This window comes from Phasianus colchicus, chromosome 14 (genome assembly GCF_987193195.1).
Source record: "Phasianus colchicus chromosome 14, bPhaCol1.hap1.1, whole genome shotgun sequence".
In the NCBI taxonomy this organism is placed as follows: domain Eukaryota; kingdom Metazoa; phylum Chordata; class Aves; order Galliformes; family Phasianidae; genus Phasianus; species Phasianus colchicus.
In genome coordinates this window covers 2,034,322-2,056,833 of record NC_143449.1, presented here as the reverse complement: position 1 = coordinate 2,056,833, position 22,512 = coordinate 2,034,322, and the positions used below count along the sequence as shown (strand labels likewise).

The window sequence follows — 22,512 nt, the reverse complement described above, 5'->3', positions numbered from 1 at the left end:
GCAGTATGGTATAAAGAAAACTAAAGGAAGTTTTTTTCTGTGCACATCCTCTACTTGGAATCAGACTCCAAACATGGTCTTAGGATTTTGCAGTGACTGTGAATGTCAAGCTCTGACAAAACTAATTCTTCAAGAAATTTAATGCCATCTATCTACAGCTGTTAAATTTTCATCTAGTTATACCCTACAAACCAATCTCATTCTACTGCTATGTAACTATGGCTATCTAGCAATACAGAGCATCTAATCCAGTTCAGTGCAATCTGTTTATCCATTAAGAAGTCTCCTTTAGCTAGAATGTAGAACTTATCCATCTTAATGATTTAAAAAAAAACATTTTTTTAAATAAACAAGGTAGCAATCCCCACAGGGACGTTAGGAAGAGAAGATGGTAGGAGTCCTCTTGGTGATGAGGCAGTCATTATGGCCCACCCTCACCACAAGAAGGGAAGAAGAGGAGTGGGGCCCTCAGAGAATCCTCAGGACCCTCGTGTGTTTTGAGAAAGCCACAATTAACATGGAAGCTCAAACGATCTTCACGGTTACTGGATTTTGGGATAACGGGGAGTCCTGGATCAAATGGAAAGGAGCAGGAAATCCATTACATGACCCTCAGCATCTGCTTCCTTCATGTTTTGCTCTTTATGGGAAGAAAAATTACCTCCTACAGCAGTGAAGGTCTTGCATCACCATCTCTGTCTCCTGCATCGATCAGATTGAAAAATGAATAATTCTTATTACACCTGATCCAAGATATTACTATCTAGATGATGCTTATTCCTTTCCATTTACAGGATAGACAATTGCATGGATCCAGGGCGTCAGTTGCAACACTATGACGTTTATTTTGCTCTCTGATGTCTGGTTAAAGGAAACAAGCAGAAAGTTAACCTGTGATTTAACAGTGGCCTCTCTCTAGCTCCTGCTAGCGGCCTGGTCTGGGTGGTTTAGACCTCTCTGAGCACATGCCTGGGTCCATTCTTGCCACGCAAGCTCATTTGTGGCCACCTCCAATATCACAGCCCAGCTGTGCTGGATGCTTCAGGATGTATTTTACTTTGCACTGCAGCAGATTTTTGCCTAAAACAATCAAGATACCATTTTCTGTTCTCTCTTCCTTGTATTATTATTATTATTTTTTTAAGTACAGGCAAAGGCAGATTATTTCAATTAAGAGCCTGTCACTGACAGCTGTAAGCAACCTCTCTTCAGTTCAGTGCCGCAGTTGCAGTTTTAAGTTTCTCCCTGCTTCTGTCAGGATCTAATTTTCAAAGCCTGTTGCCATGGCAGCAAGTTGGAATTTTAATCCAGTACTAAAGGTCAAGACAGGTCACCAGTTTCAGTTCCTCTTCAATCTCCCCATAAAGTACCACAAAAAGAAGCTGAGATAAAGGTTTGACCTAACCAAAAATTCCAGTCTAGCACACAGCCAGACTTGAAACTACATGATTTGTATAGGCTTTCCAATTTGTCTGGAACTATTAAAATTCATGCTAAATCAAAAATGGGCAGCACTGATTTACATTCCTCTCTCTCTGCAGAAAAGAAATGCAGGTCCTCAAAATGCACTAGAATACATGTGGTACCAAAACAGCAAATACAAGGAATATATGGCAGGTTGTGAAAGCAATCCCCTCATTACTGGAGATATTTACTACTTTTACAGTCTGAGCTGAGCCTGACAGCTACACTGAAGTCTTCCTTGTTGATACAAGGTAGATGAGTGAGTCAACATCTTTCTTTCAAAACCTGGGAAGATCTTTTTTGAAGTATTTTGACTAAACAAGACTTTTCAATAAGAGACAATTTCCTGAAAGCTAAACTACCTGCAGAATTCTATTTTTTTTTAGTATTTTTATCTTGAAGGATAAAAAAATCCCTCACGGGAATTAGGAAATGACTTTTTATTTGCCAATTTTCTGCACTCCCCTCAACCCTGTGCTTTTTGTAACGCGGATTTTAATTAAACAACCGGTTTGCATCTGCTGGGGTAATGCTACAGATACCTCCCTCCTCCTCTAGGGCTACATCCAATATTAAGGAAGCTGTGGTTGCAGTATTAGCAGATTCTCGGCGTGCACTTTTGCAAGATGCACAGGCACAAGTGAGGCAAGCAGCTCTTCCTCCTGGAACTCAGAACAGTAACTAGCACAGCAGTGGAGAAAACTTCCCTGTTTTTTTGTCATTTGGGAGGACCCATATGTAAGGTAAAGACATTCTGAATCGGCGACTCCAAGGGCCATCCAAGATGGAGGATAACGCAGTGAGCAGGGGCTAGCTTCGTGAGGTGTTGTGAGAACTTCACTTCATAAAAAATAAGCCCTCTGGCCAGAAAACTGATAGGGTTTGGAGCCCTGCTGAGCCCTCAGCCCACAGGATAATGGTGGCAATATAAGTTCATCTGGATGGGGAGTATAAAGCTGAGAAAAATGTAGTGGATTATTGGGGTTGTCAGAGGGATTCAGAGGAAAGATGCAAAGGATTAAGTTGTGATACTAGAAGTGCCTGTTAGCCTTACCTAGGATACTCAGGACACAGACTGGAGTTTCAAGCCCATTCTGGTCTTATGAATGCCAAGCTTCCTTGCAAAAACCATTCTTCTTTCAAGTTTATCACCCATTTCCAATTACAACTACTTTGCTGCATGGTGCAGACAAATCTTGGAGACAATTTTCTCAGCTTACCTCAGGCTACTCATGACTAAATAACTAGTAAGATATGAAAATAAGAATGAAAGTGACAAGAGGAGGGAGCATCAGCAGGAAACAGCATGTGAGCTAAATGATTGGGTTCTGAACCTGAAGTTTACTAACAGGTCAGAGTTAAGAGGGAGCAGGGTGAGGACCAAATTATGGTGAAAAGAGCAAGGAAGAAGTTAGTTCATATGGATTTCATCAGTAAGTGTGACACTGCTGGCTGTGGTGGCCTTCTCTGCTCTATTCTGATTTACACTTTCAGATTTACCAAGTACATTTGCTTTTGAAAATTAATGTTTGAAGTTGTACTAAGTTTGGAAGTGATTTCTTTCCACAAAAATGTAAATTGAGAGATCGGTTTCAGACTTCAGACATGACGGCACAACATATGCTGCTGCTTGTGGAAAAGCTCTTTAAATACAGGAAAACCTGTGGCAGATTTAGTCTTACTGTTTTCCAAAATGGTAACTGATACATAGCAGACAGGGAAATACATCCTGAACCCAAACATGTTAACGTGTGTCATTTACCTGTCTCTATTAATACTGACACTTCGGTGGTCACGCTCCAGTGATAGCATATATTTAGCTGTGCTGCATCGTACTTGAGAACAAAGTATTTCAGTGTTCAGGGTAAAAATGTTCATTTCATGAGAGTTTATGTAGTATCACATGAAATTCAAATGCTTTAATGCTTATTTGAGTTGCAGTCATCAAAGCTGGTAAGACTGCAGTTGCTTAGGTTGTTTCAGGGATTCAGGGATAATTATATCTGTAATAGTCAAGAAAAATTATTCAACATTGATTAGCAAAATATGAGAGAATTAATTTAGTTCTGTTCATACAATCTTTTAAACTGATTTATAAACATGTCAGGAGAAAGAGATCGTGGAAAAGAATGTACTAGGAAATAACTTTATTTTGACAGGAAGGTTAAACTGTATGCGAGCCAGCTGAATAATGAAAACAAATTAGAAGTCTAATTTAGAAATTATTTTGAATAATTGGCTTATTTTCACAGATGCAGGGCTTTTAATTGGCACTGAATTTTAAAATACTTAAGAGCAAAAATGTTTTGCTTCTATAAGCAACTGACCATAGGAAATGTCTGCTTGTTTTAGTCCTGATTACTTCGGACTGTGCTCAATAGGAGAAGCCTGTGGCAGTGAGGAATAAAAAGAAGTAATCATGACTGATTATCATTGTTCCAAATCCCAGGTGGTAACTCCTCAGAACTTATCAGAGCGAGAGGATGCAAAGGAAACCTCTAACTAATAAAACAAAACAAACTATGAAAGAGGAACGATATCTTACCAGACAGACCTTCTATTTTCATTTTCTATTTGTCCCTTTAATATGGTGCACTGCAGATCTCTAAAGACTAATGGAGTTTCAATTAAATGCCAGTGTTGTTTCACTTATCATAATTTGTACATGGCAGTGTAAGTCCCTTGTATTCATAACTTTCCCAGTTTACCCACAGGGAATATCCTTGGAACTTCCCACTTCTAACAAACAGGCAGTACTTAGTCTAGTGATTAAAGCTTGCCACACTTGCTAAGTGAAAACGAATGTACACTATAAAACAAAGCAGGCTATCACCACTGGTGGGATCAATTGATGCTCTTGTGTTTTAATATCATTGATTAAAACCTGTAATTAGAAATACTGACATTTCATCTTCTTGAGAGTATTACATCTGGATTGGTCTGTGACTGGAACGCAGATACAAAATTGGATATACATATGTATTCTTCCTAATTCAGATGGAGATGAATATTTCTGTGTTAATTTCTTTGTGATTGAACTGCATCAACACTGAATGCATCTCAGGTTTTTAAAACTGAATCCTTCCAAGATTAAGAATTCATCAGCGCTTCTTGATTTGAACATTCCAAATAACAACATTACTTGTTGTAGCATTATCCAATATACAATCCTTGGTGTAAAATCCTCTTGATGTCTGATTACTCTTCATAAGGACTTCATGCTGATTCATTTCAAACTGTGAATTACCTTTAAGTCATAGCTTGAACATGCTGCCAAATTTTGGTTTGTATGCTCCCTTATGGCCGCCCCTGACAGAGTGAAGAACTTCCAAAGAGCCATTAGATACTTAGGAAAAGTAGTTAGATGTCAGGAAGCACATCTCCATTTTCAAACAGTTTTCCATGAAGCACTGTGATAATCTATAGGATTAGAAGAGCACTAATATTTACTGAAATGTTTTTAGAGCTGTGAAGTGAAACCTTGGCACAGTTGAATCCAGTGGTGTGCACCTTTTGAGAAGTTCTTGAAATTTCACATAATAGGTTTTAGCTCCTTGTTTTGTTTTTTTGAACCCCCTGCATTTAGCTGCCCTCTAGCCCCCACACAGGTTATGAATCATTAAGTACAGTGGAGCACAAAAACACTATAAAGATAAAATAAGTTGGTTTTGTTTCAACCACAAAAATCGTTGCTCTATGTTTTCAAGTTTCTGGCAGTTCACCCAGCCCTAGAAAAGTCCTTTCAATACTGTATTAATACAGTAAGTATAGGAAGTCATTTTATGAAAAAGGAAGAATACCATTATGATTACACTATTCTTTTTAGCTGGGCTTTTATGGAAACTAACCAAGACTACTCTGCAGCATGATTTCGAAACACAGGATGTGCTTGATTAAAAAGGTTCTGGGTTGTTTCCAACTGGACACAGGCCAAGTGCTAACAACCAAACAGAAGAAAAGAACTGGATGTTTGAGGATGACAAACTTGCAGTGGTAATTATATAACAGATCTTATGTCACGAGCTGAGCATATACCCTTGAATGCACGGCAGCTGACAGAAAATCCTTCTCAGTGCAACTGGTTGCACCTATTCTGTTCCTACTAGCTATGTTTTGGAACAAACTAATCAGAGTGGACTGGCTGAAAAATGACTGCACAGCACTCCATGGAGCACTACAGTGAATTTGAAATAAATTAACAACAGCAACAAGAAAAGAGTAAAAATTAAAAAAAAAAAAAAAAAAAAAAAAAGGAGGAAGCCAAGTGGCATAGTTTTACCTAGCCTAGTTTCAACTCTAAAAAGCTACCATGATATACACACACCCATGCACACACTTGTTCAAAATTTCACTCACGAGTTTTGAGTAGAAGATCTGAGGTTAGATACGTGAGTCACTGAAAATATCCCTGATCATTCATGTACAGTGTGGGTGCAGAACTTTGACATAATCCCAACACCATCCATTCGGTCCGATCTTTTGTAATGCTAGTGCTTCTACAAACAAATTCTGTAATGAAATACAGGCAGCTTGGCTGCTGGAGCAGAATACAGAATCATGGAGGCAAAGCATCTTCATTCTGCATGTATGACTAAATTAGTCATGGTATAACACAGTGACACAACAAAGGCAAGCACATTAGTATCAATTCCTACATATTTCTAAGGAAACCAGTGGAATCTATAAGACTGTCTCCATAAATGGAAAATATGACTTAAGTTCAAATCAAATTGTATGTAAAAAAAAAAAGGAAAACATCTAGAAGAATGTCTAGGTTAAAAATACCTCTAACAGAGAATATCAGTGAGAAAATATAAATTCAGTTGGGTTTGGTCAAACTGAAATCATAGAATCATAGAATGGATCTCTAAAGATCACCTAGTTCCAAATTCCCTGCCATTGGCAGGGATATCTTCGAGTAGATCAAGGTTGGTCAAGGTCCCATCCAACCTGACTTTGAGCACTTTCAGGTCCCTTGTCACCCTGTTCCACTGCTGGCTGCATCCTCATATTAATTAATTTCTTCCTTACATCTAATTTAAATCTACTCCCTTCTAGTTTAAAACTTTTACTCTTTGTCCTATCACTACATACTCTGATAAAGAGTCTCTCTACTTTTTTATTGCAAGCCCTCTTACTTGTATTTGAAGGCTGAAATATGGTCTCCCAGAGCCTTCTCGGAGCCAAACAACTCAATCATCTCAGCCTCCCATTGGCAAAATACATGAAGATTTGGTGGGGGTACAGTTTTGAAATCAGTAAGATCATGCGGTGTGGCTGACAGTGTAGCAAAAAATTTTACTGGGGTAAGTTGGACTGAAATTTTACTCATACACTCCAGTATCTCTGACACTGTTAAGTATCAGAAAGATTAAGTCCTTCCTAATACAATTGTATCCTGATAAATACTAAATTACTAAAATACACAACTAGCACAGGAGCTGTCAGTGTATCTCAGTGTGATCACTGAGATCACACTTCCCAGCTCTAACTACTTGATTCCAGTATGTCCTTCTGCCCCACTTTCTGCTTTAATTTCATTATGCCCAACCATGTCCCAATGTACAATAATTCCTGCTGAACACGGTGGTGGCTGCACACGCAGATCTAAAGAAACAAATTGGCCTCGTAATACCAAGTCTCACAGTGGACTGCCTTCTAACCTCACAAAGCCCTGTGGAAATTCTTGGAAGCTGCCTTAACAATTTTTCTGCAGTAAAAGAGAAAAAGTGATAGTAATGGGTTAGCTGATCTTCATTTGGAAGCTAAAAATAAAAGTAGCTTTATTGCAGCTCTGATCTCTCATGTGTAAAATCTATCACCTACCATAAGAAGGCAGTTCATTGCAGCAGAAATCTGATTGATAGTACTGGAACTTTAGATCAAGCAGCAGAACAGAGAGCAACTGGTTCATAAAATGTACTCAGTGTCTTTGAGTTTTATATCAGGCTTCCTATAGAGAGCTTTGGTCCCATTAAATGCACTATATACCACTGAGCTCTGAAGTACTGTTCTTTTGAAATTCAGCTTATAACTATAAACCATGATTGACAAGTCTATTACTGTTAGTTACAAACTATTGAAATACTGTATTTTATAGTATACTCACTAAAATATTTTTCACAGTGGAGTCCAAATACACTTTCTTTAGGAGAAAAATCATTTTAAGATGCGATAATATATTTTTTATTTTTTAATGGTTTTTATTTTTATTTTTTACCAGAGAATGTGCTTGGTGTTAGGTTTTGGCCACTTAGATGTTCTGAAACATGAACATATTTATTCTGCTATGAAGAACAGAGGGTCTAGTTGCATAGATTCTTTTAAAAAGTCAGAAATCAATCATCAAGGAAATCAAAATAGAAAAGGGGAAGCATTAATTTGCTACTAAGTTTCATAAACAAGTGCTATTCATTCAAAATAATGTACTTATCATTAGCATTCCTCCTCAATTCCTTTGCAGAGATTTACTCAAAGAGCCAACTTTATTTGAATGAGTACTTCCGTGACTTTAGGAGTAAAGAACTGAACTTGAAGAGATTACTAAGTGTACCACTGAACTGGATACCAGCGGTCCAGTCCCAAATCTTGTATGCAGTTGCAAACAGATCCCTGAATTCCAGCAAGTTATTCCCTGTACACAAAATTGCATTAAAATCAATAAATTAATTAAAACAAAAACTTTATCTCTCCACTGAGTTTTGTTCCCCTATATGAATTTAGTCAAAATCGTGTCCTAAGTAGGTTAAAGGGAAACCACTAGAATAATTTTGAAGTCATTCTAAGTGAACACATTGTATTTACACAAACTTCAGCTAAGTTGGCACAGTACTGCATTCTGTAGTTTAAAACACTTGAACACAGAAGTAAAATAACAGCCCTACACCGAAATCAGGCTCACATATTTAAAAAGTGGCAAAACAACAAACTACTTATCAGAGTAAGCACTTAATTCCTATTTGCAAATTATTTTGAGATCCTTAGGTAAAAGTAAGAAAGAGTTCAGTCTGAATGCAGTGCCATGTTATTACAATCTTAAACCAGGAAAGCAGAAAAGAAAAATGATTTAGCACAGTGGAAAACTAGCTCTTCCACAATTTTCCACTGTCATATTTACAGATCATCTGTGATTTTCAGCAGTTTCAATGTGTAAGAAGCCTAAGACCCACTTTTTAACACCAGCTAGTAGTATCATTCTGTATTATGCATTTAACTCTTCCTCATAGTATAAATGTTAAAATTCATGCATCATCTGTTCATTGGGTTGCATTTTCTATTCTAAGAGGCTTAGAGTCTGATGAAAGAAGCATAAAAGTGATTTAATTCTGGCAAGCTGTACAACTAAAATCAGCATTATTTCTGCTTAATAAACTCATCTTTCATACACAGCTCTGTTAGCTAATGCTTAAAAAGAAGAAACAGTAATAAGCACTGAAAACATAAAACTGGTTTATGGCTAATTTTTAAGGACTACTGAGAACACCTGAACACCAGGACAACGAGTGGAGCTAGATTTTAGTTACCTTTGCAGAAATAAGCTCATTCTCTGTGATAAATTTAAAAGAAGATGTAAAGCTGGAAATAATAATACTTACGACTTTTGTGGCACTGACTTAGTTGCAACTTTCCCTCCTGGATCACTCCACTCTGCAAACAAAGGAAACACATTTTCAAATGTCAAAAGATTACTGTAGAATTAAAATGCACCCAAAGCTGTCAGCCCATCTAATTATACTCGGTTTCACAACATGCCACAATGCATAACATGTAATAAAAAATGGAACTGATCTGCTTTAGCACCACAGAAAGTATTTTTTTAGCCTTTGATTTAATGATGTTAAACAGGAAAAAAAAAAACAACAAAACAACAACCTAACCCTGACTTTTAGGACCAGGATGATAAAGACCTACTTTGTACATTGTATCCTGAGGTCAGATGTTGGGAGTCCTATAAAGAAGAACACATGAAATGTCAGCATTAGTTACATGAGATGAAGAAGGTAAGATATATTTTAGCTTGCTAGATTAAGGACGCTAGCATTATGCAAATAAGGAAGGAGATGGTACAGAGAACAGATCACGTGGCAACACTGGTGACATTAGTTCAAAACCATTAGACATGGAGACAGCACTAGTTAGGGACAATTTCGTAGTTCAGACAACAGCTTGTCCCCAGCTGCCATAAATCTCCATCCCCCACCTTTTTTCAGGCATAGCCATCAATATATACAAATGTGATGAACCTGTGATGTAAGTTTTAAATACAATAAATTCAACACCACTGCCTTTCATTTATGATCTCGTTGTTTGAAAATACAGAAATCTTTTCTTGATAGACATAGCGGTTTTCTCTGGGCTGTGAAACACAGGGTTTGATAGAGATGCAATAAGCATTTCCTTGCCTGATGGACACCGTTTCATTTCCTTTTAAATCAATGGAAATACAGCTCTACACTGGAAAATAATCTGGCTTGTAACCCTGAGCATGCTAATGCAGGGATTTTTGTTGGCTCACAATATCTAAGCTACCTTCATGTCACAGTGGTTTCTTGCTTAGTTTTTCTCTAGGCTCTACAGTCCACAATGATTGCAATCAGCTTTCCTTCCAAGCAGACCCTGATCATTTCAAATTGAGGTGTTATTTACAACATTGCCTTACAGCCAAGCACTACTTTGCTGGAAGTGTTAGTTCTGTAGGATGTAAAAGTCATTAAAGTCCTCACTGCACTTCCTCTTAGGGCATTATTAGTTCCTAATATTGTACTATGCTGTCAGTCAGTCCCTTGTGAAGTAAATTGTGCCCTAAGAGTAAACATGGCACTTTAAATTTGAATTTCAACAGGATAAATTGTTCTGATAAGTTCCACTTTTGTAATCATGTCTTTTGTATATGTTTTTCATGAAAATACTTATTCTTTTAGTTAAATTGAGAACTTCTAATAGTGTCTGTCTCTGGGTTAAGTGGTCACAGGACCTAGCCATGGTATGTCTAATATCAATAATTTGGCTAGCTATAAATGATCTGGTGTGATGTTCAGATATTTTTTTTTTTTTTTTAATGGTAAAACCAACCCAGAAATATTTATGTGCTCACTTATTTCCTAAACTCCTAGCACAAATAACTGAATTTATATTTTATATTCAAGTGATATGGTCAAGAATTTTATGATCAACATTTAACATGTCCAGAAATTATTAACACTGATGTGGATATTAAAACTTCAAAGCAAACAGTAGGAACAAAAAAGCAAAATAAAATTTCAGCTTCTCTGAACTTCTGTTTATCCTGCTCTCAATGGAGACAGCAGCTGTCTGCAGTACTCATGTCCGAATGACCCATCAAAAACAGAACACTAAATTAAACCAGAGTATAAATTAAAAAACACATCTTCTTGAGGCAAAAAACTCCACTCTCACTTATATACGTATTCACACAGGTAGGAATCTACTTTCACCTAAACAGGTTCAACTGAATTTAACCAGATTTACAGTGAGGATTCTATTCTTGTATGATTATGATTTATGGCGTTTATTGCTGCAGCAGTTATCTTCACTGACACTGGCAGTGCTGGAAGAGAACAATCACATTCCATCAAAATAAGACATTCTGGGCACTGGCTATGTTATTTTTAAGGAGCCACTACTAATTTCATACAATTTCCTATTAAGTATGGGGGCTACGTTTCAGACAGGGGAGTAAGAAGAAAATCACATTGCAGCTTGTGGGGAGTAAGAAGAAAATCACATTGCAGCTTGTAAAGGAGGACATGACTGAATGAACCATAGTGTCAAGCAGTACCAGTATGTCTTTAAAAGCTATTTTCCAAATTCCTTCCTTTAGAATCTATGTAGCTCCATGTCAGTCTGGTGTACATTCTGTGCTAGGGGAAATTCTCCTCATCCCCAAACATCATCAGCTCACAGGTGTTCAGGTCCCAGCAAATGTTATCCCTGGCTGAGATTGCTCTGGGTGCAAGCTCAATCTCTTACTGCTCTACCAGAATCACAGCTAGAAGGCAACAACAAGATTTGGACTGAAGTCATGTTCAAATCATACAGTTTAACAGTTCACTGCATGTGAGATGAACTACAAGGTAGTCTCCAGGCCCATGCTTTGGATGTGGCAAATGTCGAGTGCATGCTTTTAACAAGACCAATACTAGGCAGTGCGTTTGGCAACCATGTGCCCTTGGAACATGCATGTTGACAGATGCCACAGCACTGTGCACCAGCAGAAATGCAATTTCACCATAATTTGACCATGCAGCCTAAAGTTCATCATGCAGTCAATCACAAGGACACAAAACACCATATCAGCCACTGTGTTACACTAAGAAAAACAAACAAAAGGCATTATGTTGGATGTAGAAAGGCTACTGTAATGAGAGATAAAACTCACTTTGCTCACTTCTACAGCTTTAAATATACATCCTACTTATAACAGCAATCTAATTGGGAATATCCAACTAAAAATAGCCTTAGAAAAATTACAAAAATAACAAATTACAAAAAACAAGCTCTCCGATGAAGAACACTCAGCAGAACAGAATGTTGATTGGGTCACTGGATATAGCTTACTTGTACCTTGCTTGGGATAGAAAACTTGGTCTGTTCAGCCTTTCCAGGAGTGTGAATAGCTGTAAGAGGAGGAGGCCAGGAATGGGTCATCTCCTAGAGAAGAAAAAAACATGCTTTTGAAACAAATTCATGTAAGTGAAGAAGAGAGGGGAAAAATGATCATTTATTCTCTCCAGAGCCTGAGGGATGCAATTGCTTAGGAAGCATCACCATCCCCCTTACGTGGTAGATGAACACTGTAGCTGCCCACCAGGCATTACTTCCTGGAGAAGAGGATGAGGATGGATTTCACTCACTAAAATTTTGACCATGTGTGTATTCCTCAGGTGGCATCTGGTTCTACATTCCTGGTCAGCCTGTCAAGCTCATCATAAGCATAGAAGAGGTTTTTACCTGCAGTGCCCAAGCAGGAAGAGGGTCTCTCTTGGATTGCATTAGGTGCAACCCCATAGAGGACTGCATGGTGGCAAAATGCAAGGCTGTGCTTTAGGTAGTGGCAAAATTAACCAGAGGCAGCTCTAGAAAAATCTCGAGTGGGTTTGCAGCATGAATCCCTGGCATAGAAGAGAATGGGTACAATGCTTTAAGCACTAAAGCATCTTCTCACAGCTCTGGCAACAGCTACTTAGAGTGATATTCAGTGTCACTCTATCAGAGCACTATCAATTTCATTTTAAAATGAAGGACTGAGAGATAAGGTGACTTGTATGGAGTTACACAGGAAGCCTGTTCTTTACTAGGAAGCTCAAATCTCAGATGAAGACCTGCAAAAGAGACCTAAGCAACACACTCATTTTTGCTATCATTGTCTTGATTTATCATTTGAATACGTGTGTTCTGACTGTCTTCAAAGAAAGCACCTAGGTGCCTGTGGCTATCAGATACAAAGAGAAGTGAGAGTGATCACCAGGCTTTCTCACATCAAGGCCCAGAACCATCACCCCACTCAGCTCAGTGGGACTGGAATGAGGCTTATGTTCAGCAGAGGGGAAAACCTGATTTAATAGAGAAACTGCAAAAAGTTTGGCTTAGGTCAAGCTTATAGATGCCCTTGTTACGGGTATGCTTTATGATAGGTGCTACTGCATCCTCTCTTATCTTTGTTTTTTAATTTGATGAATATTCAGACAGGCAGTAATACTTGTTTCTGGCAACGTTCTGTTCATCTTGATTATTTTTGTTGCCTACAATCTCAGAACTGATTCTTTCTTGAGTAAAAGTGAGTTTGATTTAGGAACTTATACCTGCAAAGGCCATGATCCTGACTACAGTAAACTGAACTTCCCAGCTGCTACTTCACACTAGTCAAGCCCAGGACATAAACAATAGAACTTCTGAGTGCATAAGTTTCTGCAGGTACAATGACCACCAATGCAAATGCTCCACAAGTGAAAATAACACATTGTACAAATAATATAATACATAATACAAATAATTCCGTTAAAAATAGCTGTTGTCAAAATGGTTGCATAGTGGTTGCATGTGGGTTGCAGGGGTGGCCTGCTCTACAGATGGATGTTGTTACAGAGAAGAGAAGACACAGCCAGCAAGTTTTGTGTCTCAGGCTGTTCCTCAAAAATCCCATGTCATAGGTAAGGAAAAAGAAAGGAAAAACTACATGCCACAGATCCCAGTCAAGCAAGTGTGTATGTAACCTTCTCCCACACCTCTGCAAGGCACCGCTTTTTTTATTGAAGCCCACCAAATTTCCATTCTTAGTGTTGCTGCTTCTGCAGCAAAGCTTTACTTGTTGCTTTGGCAGATGACTCAAGGACAGAGGAGGGTGCTGATGTGTAGGGCCTGTTTTCATTGCCCAGAGCCTGAATTGTGGCAAGGAGGAGGAATGGGACAGCTCATGAATGGTTCATCCCTTCTGGTAAGTGAGTCTGCAGCAGCTCAGCGTGACAATGAGAAGCAAGTTGTTTTACTGCACTGATTGTCTAACTTCTACACAGAAGTAGGTGGCGAAAAATTTAAGCATTCAGCACTAAGCTATTCAATGAGACGTTATAACCAAAATTCTGTATGCCTCTGCCAAAGTCTATGCCACAGAGGCTGCTTTGTGGCAAATCTCTTCATAACAAATGATGAAACAGAGACCATATCACATAATTAAAAGAGGGTCAGGCAGGCAGCCTAACTGAAGGCATAAATGAAGCATATTCTAGAGCTGCAATTATTGGCTTGATTTCAGTCTCTTCCTGCCCAAGAATAGAAGGAAGGACAGAGAGCCTGGGATTCCTGTGAAGGTGATACCAGCAAAAATTTTGGAACACTTACTGTTGAAATGCATCTAGCATCCACTGAGAACTGAGAACTCAATGGTCTGAACTGTAACCAAATCTGCTCATCTCCCTGTAAGGGGACAACCAAATGTAAAACCATGGGAAAAACTAAAAATGATTCTGCTATTAGCTGAGGAAATTCAATTACAAAGCAGGAGATCCTGACTCCACTGAGGTCGCAGGGAAATGACGGGTTTGGTGACGTTACAACTATCTAACCCGTGCATTCAGTAAGTGACCTTGGGAGCACCAAAATGTATTGCAAAGGTACAAGTGAGCTATGAAGGAATCATATCATTTCACTTATTCAGTAGAAAATTTCGGATAGGATCATATATATAGAAAACAACACAAGGGTTTAAAGCTCAGCAAATAAAGAAACATTACACACATGGAAGCAACAAGATAGCATACAGGTATTTACAGAAAAATGCCAACAGATACATGCTACAATACTGGTAATTGCACGGTGCACTGGCTGCAGCACTATGCCCCCACCCCACACAAGGCACACTATGCTCACACAGAGCACCACTGAACTACAGAATGACGCACAGAAATGGCACTGCACTGGCTTCAGGGAAGGGTCAAAACCTCCACCCCACGCTGCAGAGATGTGACTGGCTGCTTAACTCTCCGACTTTGTTCCTTAACCACATGCACATTACTTTGGAGAATCGGGGCCCAAGAGCAAAGCATTTCATCTGTTTAACCATCTACATGGCTTGAGAATTCTTTGCAGTGCCCTGACTGCTTTTGGAGGGCCCTCATCTTTAAGTACTTGCAAAGCTCTACTTTGCTTGATCTGTGAATTCTGACATAGCTATCTTTTAATATATTGTAACAGTAAGGAACCACTTAATTGAAGTGTGTGTGTTGTAGATCATAGAATCATAGAACAGCTTTGTTTTGAAGGGACCTTTAAGATCATCTAGTTCCAACCCCTGTGCTATACACAAGGACACCTCCCACTAGACCAGGTGCTCGCAGCCCCATCCAGCCTGGCCTTGAGTGCCTCTATGCTGGGGGCACCCACAGCCTCTCTGGCAACCTTAGAGGGGTTGAGTTAAGATGTGCAAATAAGCATCTTTATTTGTAAACACTTCACAAAGGAGAATCATAATCTTTTTTTTTTTTTTTTTTCTCTTTTTTTTTTCCCCGAGGAGAGTTAAAAAAACAAAAAAGCTTGATCAATCCAAATTTGGAAGTATTTAGAAATTCCTGGAAGTAACAATAACACAACTGAGAATACAAAATACTTTAAAGAAGAATTTAATGAAAACCGAGTAATCCCACAAAATCAAGTTAGGATTTATTTTCACATGGTTTGGACTTAAAGTAATTCCAAAATCATGTTAACTATTGGAGTGGGCAGATGACTGCTATGGAAGCACACATTTTTTACAGACCTGGAGATTAAATGAGAAAGTAAACCTGCACAGTTTGTTGGCTTGAAAGTCACTGTGGTCCTCTGATGTAGTAACATCAAGCATTCTCCTTCCTGAAAACTATTTAAACATGTTTTAATTGAATCCATGTGTTTTATTTATATATGAGCTAAGCATGCTTGTCTCTTCAGTTCAGTCTGCTTTTTTTCAGCTAGAAAAGCCCTCAGGTAGGTAACTAAGATGTACACATGCAGAAGAACTCTAACAAATCACTGAAAATACAACTATGGGTTGTACAACAGAGGTACAGGTCCAAAAGGGTCTAAAAGGATCTAAAAGGAAGGAATAGGGAAGGATTGAAACCTGCCTGTTTCTAAGGAATTGATCATAGGGGATATGAAGCAGATGGTAAACAGCTTTAAAAAATCAGTCACTAAAATTAATAGCCACCTTCCCGATTTATTTCCTTTCTCTGTGTTTCATTTTTCCATCATTTCCTTACTCAAAATGAAAATGCTGTGCTTTAAATACAGGTAAAAGCATGGAGTCTGGCTCTAGGAGGCCACTGGGAAAAAAAGCAGCTAGATCATGTATGCTGTGTCCATCCTGAAGCAGCTTCTTTCCTACAGTGCACTTTAAACTGCTTAGCCTGATCTAATTTGAGGTCTCCCAAGATATAAGACTTGTGCTACTCCCCTTGGGAGAATCAAGGGGAGACATGAGAACAGTCTGCAATTACAGAAAGGGCTGTTGCAAAAGGAGAGAATAATCTTTTCTTCAGTTTTACAGTAGATATGAACTTAAACTGCAGCCAGAAAGACACACACACACACACACAAGCTCTGTAATGGTAAGGACAGTGCAGCACTGAAACAGATCGTTCATGCAGCAACACAATCTCCATCTCTGTAGGAGAGCATTTAAGAACAGATTTGCACCCATCAGTAAGGAACAGCTTGGGTAGAAATGATTCCAGCTCTTGGACAGGGATGTGTAGTAGATGATGGGATTCCTAAGATCCCACCCAGCCCAACAGTGCCATTTCTTGGCTGCCCTTACTGCCTCTTGTGGATTGCAGATCCATAAAAATGGAGAAGAAAGAAACAATCCTGGTGGTTTTCTCTTCCTTAGCACTGGGGTTTACAAAGGCATTTTCAGCACTGAATCTTTGTCCATTATAGGGAGAAGGAGGAAGAACAACCCTGTAGGCATCGTTGCTGCTAAACAGAGCTTATTTCGGGTATTTTCTCAGTCAGCTGCCCTACTCAGTCCTTTTAGATCTTATAGCTAAATCTGTTGCTTTAAACTTTCTCTGATTTTTGGTTGCACAGTGTGTTAAAGCTGAGTTCAGAAAAAAATTACTGTATGATGAATAGACGTTCCAAGGTTATTACAAACTTAATGTTACGGCTGGTGCTAAGCAACCTATTGCCTTGATGGAATAAAGATAACCAAGTGATTTACCATTTATTAAGGCCTCTATTAATGATTTATTAATGTTTAATTAACTATTTATCAATGCAATCTTAATAAAAAGTGTTTCTTGTTTCAAACTATCTTCCTTGATTCAGTATTTATACAAATCTCAACAAACTCTCCCTGCTAGGAAGCCAGTAGTGCATGAGGGGCAGCCATGTTTTATGTGTATGACACACACTGAGCAAAAAACTATGTCAACTCTTTCCCTTTGGTAAAAGGCTAAGGGAAGAATTTATATATATATATATATATATATATACATATATAAATAAAATACACTATAAATAAAATAAAATTACACTAAAGCCTAATGGAACACAAAGACAATAAAACTAAGGGTTGTTTTTCATATATATTCCTTCTGAAGGAATGGAAAATTGACATAAACACTTGGGAATAGCCTGACTGGTAATTGGTCTGGTTTATACTGTGCCAAAGGCTTCATTAGGAAGGGATTTAGGACATTAAGAAAGTACTGGTAGGGACATGACAGATAAGTTCATATATATGGACTTGATTATCATGTTTCGGCATTTAAAATACTTCTCAGCATCAAAGGGATTCCAGATATTTTTCCCTGTAGGGAAAATAAATAAATAAATATTTCAGTGATGGACCAATGGCCTCCAAGAGAAAGAGAACTCTCCTGGTATGAGTATTACTGCAGGAAACTTTTTACTCATGTAAATGTTTTAGCAAATTTAGCAGTAAGTGCCCAGAACTTATTTTCTTCTGCAATGATGTCTTTGTTGTATTAAAATCTATCTTGCTACTGTACCAAAAGTTACTAGAAAGCCATTTGGAAATACAGTACATGCACACACAAGCTTCTTATTACAGAGCTAGAGTTTATTCTACAAAAAGCAGCCATTTCCCTGACCATAATCTAAAAACACAGTGTTCACCTTGTGAGTTTTCTCCATGACAACAAATAATTCCCTTTGCTCAGCTGGTGAGCAAGATGCATTCCATTGCCTCCCATGGTAAACATCTACTCCTTTCCATATTAATAAGAAGGGGAAGGACAGACAGAAATGATATGTAGTGAAAATGAACATAGAAATTGCTTTCAAAACTAATAAAGGTTGACTAAAAACATTACAGCAAATATTTCCCTTTCCTCCTTTGCAAACATTTGGGAACTGTTTACAAAAAGAAACTGATAGCAATACAGACATTTTCTGTTGAGCTTCCTAGTATTCTCTGCTTCCTGTATGCTTCACATTTTTCAATATATTTTCCCCATACTGTAGTTTCTATAACTAATAACAGTCATCATCTTTGTTTAGAGCATTTAGAAGACAATAAAAAATAGCAAATAATGATCGATATTCTTATTGCTCTAATCAATCTTGTGTATGTGAACTAAAACAATCCTCCATTACAGTGAGAAGGTATCACCAGGTAGTTTCAAGGGAGAGTAATGAAGCTACACCACATGAACCCATTACTAGATTTCCAATTTAGCAAGTCTGACACAACCCTAAAAGTAACCACAGATTATATGAAAGTGTGTCAACATTACCAAATGGCTTAGCTCTTTGCTGGGCAGTGGGTCTCTGATACTGTGCAGGTGCCAGAACGTACCTAGGCTCCTTTCTGAAACTTGTTGGATGCTTCTCTCCAAGATGGATCAAGGTAGTTTTCTTCAGGACACATCCCATGGAGACTGTATGGCCAAAAACTACCCTGAATTTGGCTCACGCTGCCCAGGACAGTCCTTCAATTCAATTTCAAGCAGATTTTGTGTTCTTGAGCACCTTCTTACATACTCCTGGCATTTTCAGGAATATGCAACACAACTCACTAAAGGTCCTACTATAGAAAAACCATTACGATGGACTGCAATCAAACAAGATGTGTAGAAGCTGTAGCTCAACTCTTATCAGGCTTAGGTGATTTGCATGAGTAAAGGGCAGAAGGAACACTGAGGGTTCACAGAACATAATAGGCAATGTAGAAGCATGCAGTGTAAATAATGAAGCAGAACCTTACAGGAAGCCACAGGAGAGCTCCCATGAGAAGTTTTATATGGGGAAACAGAGTTAAGACTTCTGTGGAATTCACAGAGAGGAATACGTGAGATCCTGGGCCATGTAGGTATCCAGAACTAGATACTGAGTTAACACCAAGTACAAAGCCCCACAGAGAGAGCGGTAAGATGCTGGAACAGGCTGCCCAGAGAGTCTGTGGATACTCTATCCCTGGAGGTGTTCAAGACATGGGGAGACCTGGGCAGCCTGGTCTAGTACCAGATCTGGAGGATGGTGGCCCTGCCTGTGGCAGGGGGGTTGGAAATTGATGGTCCTTGGGGTCCCTTCCAACCCAAACCATTCTATGATTCTATGAAAAGTTAATCACGCTCCCCATAAATATTCAGGTACTTGAGGTCATGTATACTAAGCCCACTTACAGAAAGCCAGGTGTCTTTCTTTTGTCACTCTTTGTGACTAAACTAATCATGCTGTTGCCCAATGTAGAGTATCAGGGTCTTAATGCAGACAGCATGGCTAATGCAACACCTCCTGTTCTTGGCAGCTTCTCATCCACACTGAGATGCACAGCCATATCTCATTGATTTTATTTATTCAAAATGATACTTGTAACCATATCCAGGAATGGCACATCTAATTTTCATGAGTTCATGGGAGTTTCATCTCCCAAGAGATAAGAAGAGTGCACTGAACTGTTAAATACAACATAACATCCTGGCAGTACAGCAATATAATATAAACAAAGGCACAATAAGTAATAAAAAAGTTAATTCTTTTAGAAGTTCCTAATACTAACATACAATTTCATCTTTGCAATTTAAAAAACATTGGCAACATTTCTCCAAGTAAATAAGCAACTGTGTTTTGAAACTATTCACTGCTGGCACTTGTTTAAGGGAATCTGGTAATTTGTTCCATCCATCCCAAGCTTCACAAGCAAAAAGGCATGTCTCGAATTGCCTGTTTTCTTCTCTGAAACTTAGGGTTCACACCAAGAGGAGAGCGAAACTATAATTTAGAGTTACAAAACAAGACTGCACCCACCCTGAGGCACACAACTGCGCACATTTATACGGCATGTTACACCATCTCCTTCTTGTTGCCAGATATAATCAATTCCTGGTTTATTTTTTAAAAATTATTATTATTATTATTATTATTATTATTATTATTATTATTTCCATACAAATAGTGGCAGCCCATGACAAGACCTTATCCATGTAATTTATCAAAAAAAGCATTTGATTTGTGGATCTGCTTACACCAACCTAGTGAAAAAAACAGTATCTTCGAATTCAGTATCAGGCAAAATTAAGTGGGTAAACTGCAAAACATCTTGCTCGGTAGATTTAGCACAGAAACCTCTTACATTGAGCACTACATTTCAGACCCATGCAGCGAGTTTATAAACCACATCCTGACAATATGATGAAACTCAACCTAAAAATCTCCCAGAATTTGAAAGCATCAACTTGTGCCAGAAGATACCAGCTTTAGCCTTCAAGCAGGGACATCAATTAGCTGAAATAGTGTATAGAGGGAAATTAAGAAGCCAGGACAGGCAACTCGTTTGAGTTTAAAGCTGAATTCTTTTGCTTAAAAGATGTTTTGCCTTCATTAAATTTGGACTGCAAGTTGTTACTCATCAAACACAAATAAATGAATCTACCACACACTGCTGTACAATACACATTGAAATCTTTTACAAAGGCTGCTTTTTTTTGCCTTCAAAATCAAGACACTGCCAGATCTCTTTTTATGCTGCCACACAAGCAGTACTGTATCCTGAGTTTTCCTGGGGAGGGTGACAGAGTAACATTTATTTTTAATGTGTTTTCCTCTGACATGACTCATCCACACCTCAACTGGAATGCCACTAAAACAGCGGTCTGAGTTTGAAGTGGAAACACAGAGCACGCCTAGAAAAGCTAAAAGCTGCCCATACAGAATCTGTCCTTTTTCACCATTCCTTTTTCTTCATCTCTCTGATGCTCTCTTTACCAGCAGACCATGTGTCTCAGTTTGTCCCCTACTTCACGAAGAATGCACTCTCCCCTCCTGTGTATAATTACCTTCCTGGGGCTTATATCAGAGACTGAATGCTTCGGGGGCAAAGACTGCTCATTTTTTGTCTTATGCCATACCCAGGAAAGTGCTGGATCTTCACAGTGACTATATGCTGGAAAGTCCTGGGTGAACAACATAGCCAGCTTGATCAGCATTCAGCAAGCCCTGGATGGTCACAAAAGCTCAATACAAAGCCTGATCATTGTACTCTCTAATTTGGCACTATGATTTTTTTCTAAGGTCAAAAGCCCAGCGTGCTTGCCAAGAGTAAACTATGGGTTCTGGCCTGTTAGAGAGGGAGAGTCCCTGCTGCCTCTGACACTCAACACTTTAATTCCTTTCTCCTACAGAAAGACCTAAGTGGCCATCTGAAAGCTTACCCAGTATTTATTATAGTAATTTTAGTCTTTGGAAAAGAACATGCATTTCAGTCTTGATTTCCTTTTCTTCACTTGTGCCTTGATGCAGATCTAATTCTGCATCTGCATGTCCTATAAATCATGCCAACACTGCCCATTATTCCACTCCTGCTAGGCCAATGGGTGAAGAAAAATAGATGTGTGTTTTAGAAGATGCTTTGATACAACGTAAACTTTGTTGGCACGTCAACCGTACTGAAGCCAAAAAAACATGATGTTTTTTTTTGATCTCCTTTAAGGTATGGCAGTTCCAGTGTATCTCTATTAGACTCCCACTGTTGCATGCTTACATTTGATTCGCCATTTCCCAGCTCATTTTTTCTTACAAAGCTTACAAGCCTGATGTTGGAAGCATTAGCCACTCAGAACAGCTGCTAAAACGTGACAACTGAGGACACCTGGTCCCACACAGAATGGTCCTAACATTCAAAACCAGCGTGTTCAGGCTGAACACCAGACGAACATATTCTCGTTGAGGATTGCTTTCCATGCCTACATTGTTTTTAAACCACACAATAGGAAACTACACTGAAATGAAATTCTATTAACAGGGCTGAAAAACGGCAAAGTCCATAACCTTCCTGTTTCCAAAGTATGCCTTTTTTTTTTTTTTTTTTTTTTTTTCTCCCCACAGGAAAAGGATGCAAAAGCCATGGCACTAAATAGCACTAAGTTTGGTGCTCCAGCACATAAAAATTACATATTTGCACTACTAGATGATGATATGTTTTGTCTTTGTTGCTGCAAGATGGTCAAAAAGAAACAGTAAGTTGTTCACTAGTAATAGTTTATCAGGGGTCATATGAGCAATCTGGAATAAACTTGGAGCATCCCCAAG

General features: G+C 38.6%; 1 protein-coding gene across 5 annotated transcripts in view; it reads right to left on the bottom strand.

Moving 5' to 3' along the window:
* The window catches only part of AFF2 (ALF transcription elongation factor 2), a 346,941-nt gene that overhangs the window by 126,897 nt on the left and 197,532 nt on the right, over positions 1-22,512 (bottom strand). For 3 of the 5 annotated variants that reach the window (XM_090150571.1, XM_090150572.1, XM_090150574.1), the window contains 3 exons: positions 12,043-12,135; positions 9,376-9,412; positions 9,060-9,111 (listed from right to left, as the gene is read on the bottom strand). In XM_090150571.1, the coding sequence (XP_090006697.1) occupies positions 9,060-9,111; positions 9,376-9,412; positions 12,043-12,135 (182 nt within the window). The remainder of the gene's footprint in view (positions 1-9,059; positions 9,112-9,375; positions 9,413-12,042; positions 12,136-22,512) is intronic. The other 2 variants (XM_031602672.2, XM_090150573.1) reach the window with 2 other exon arrangements.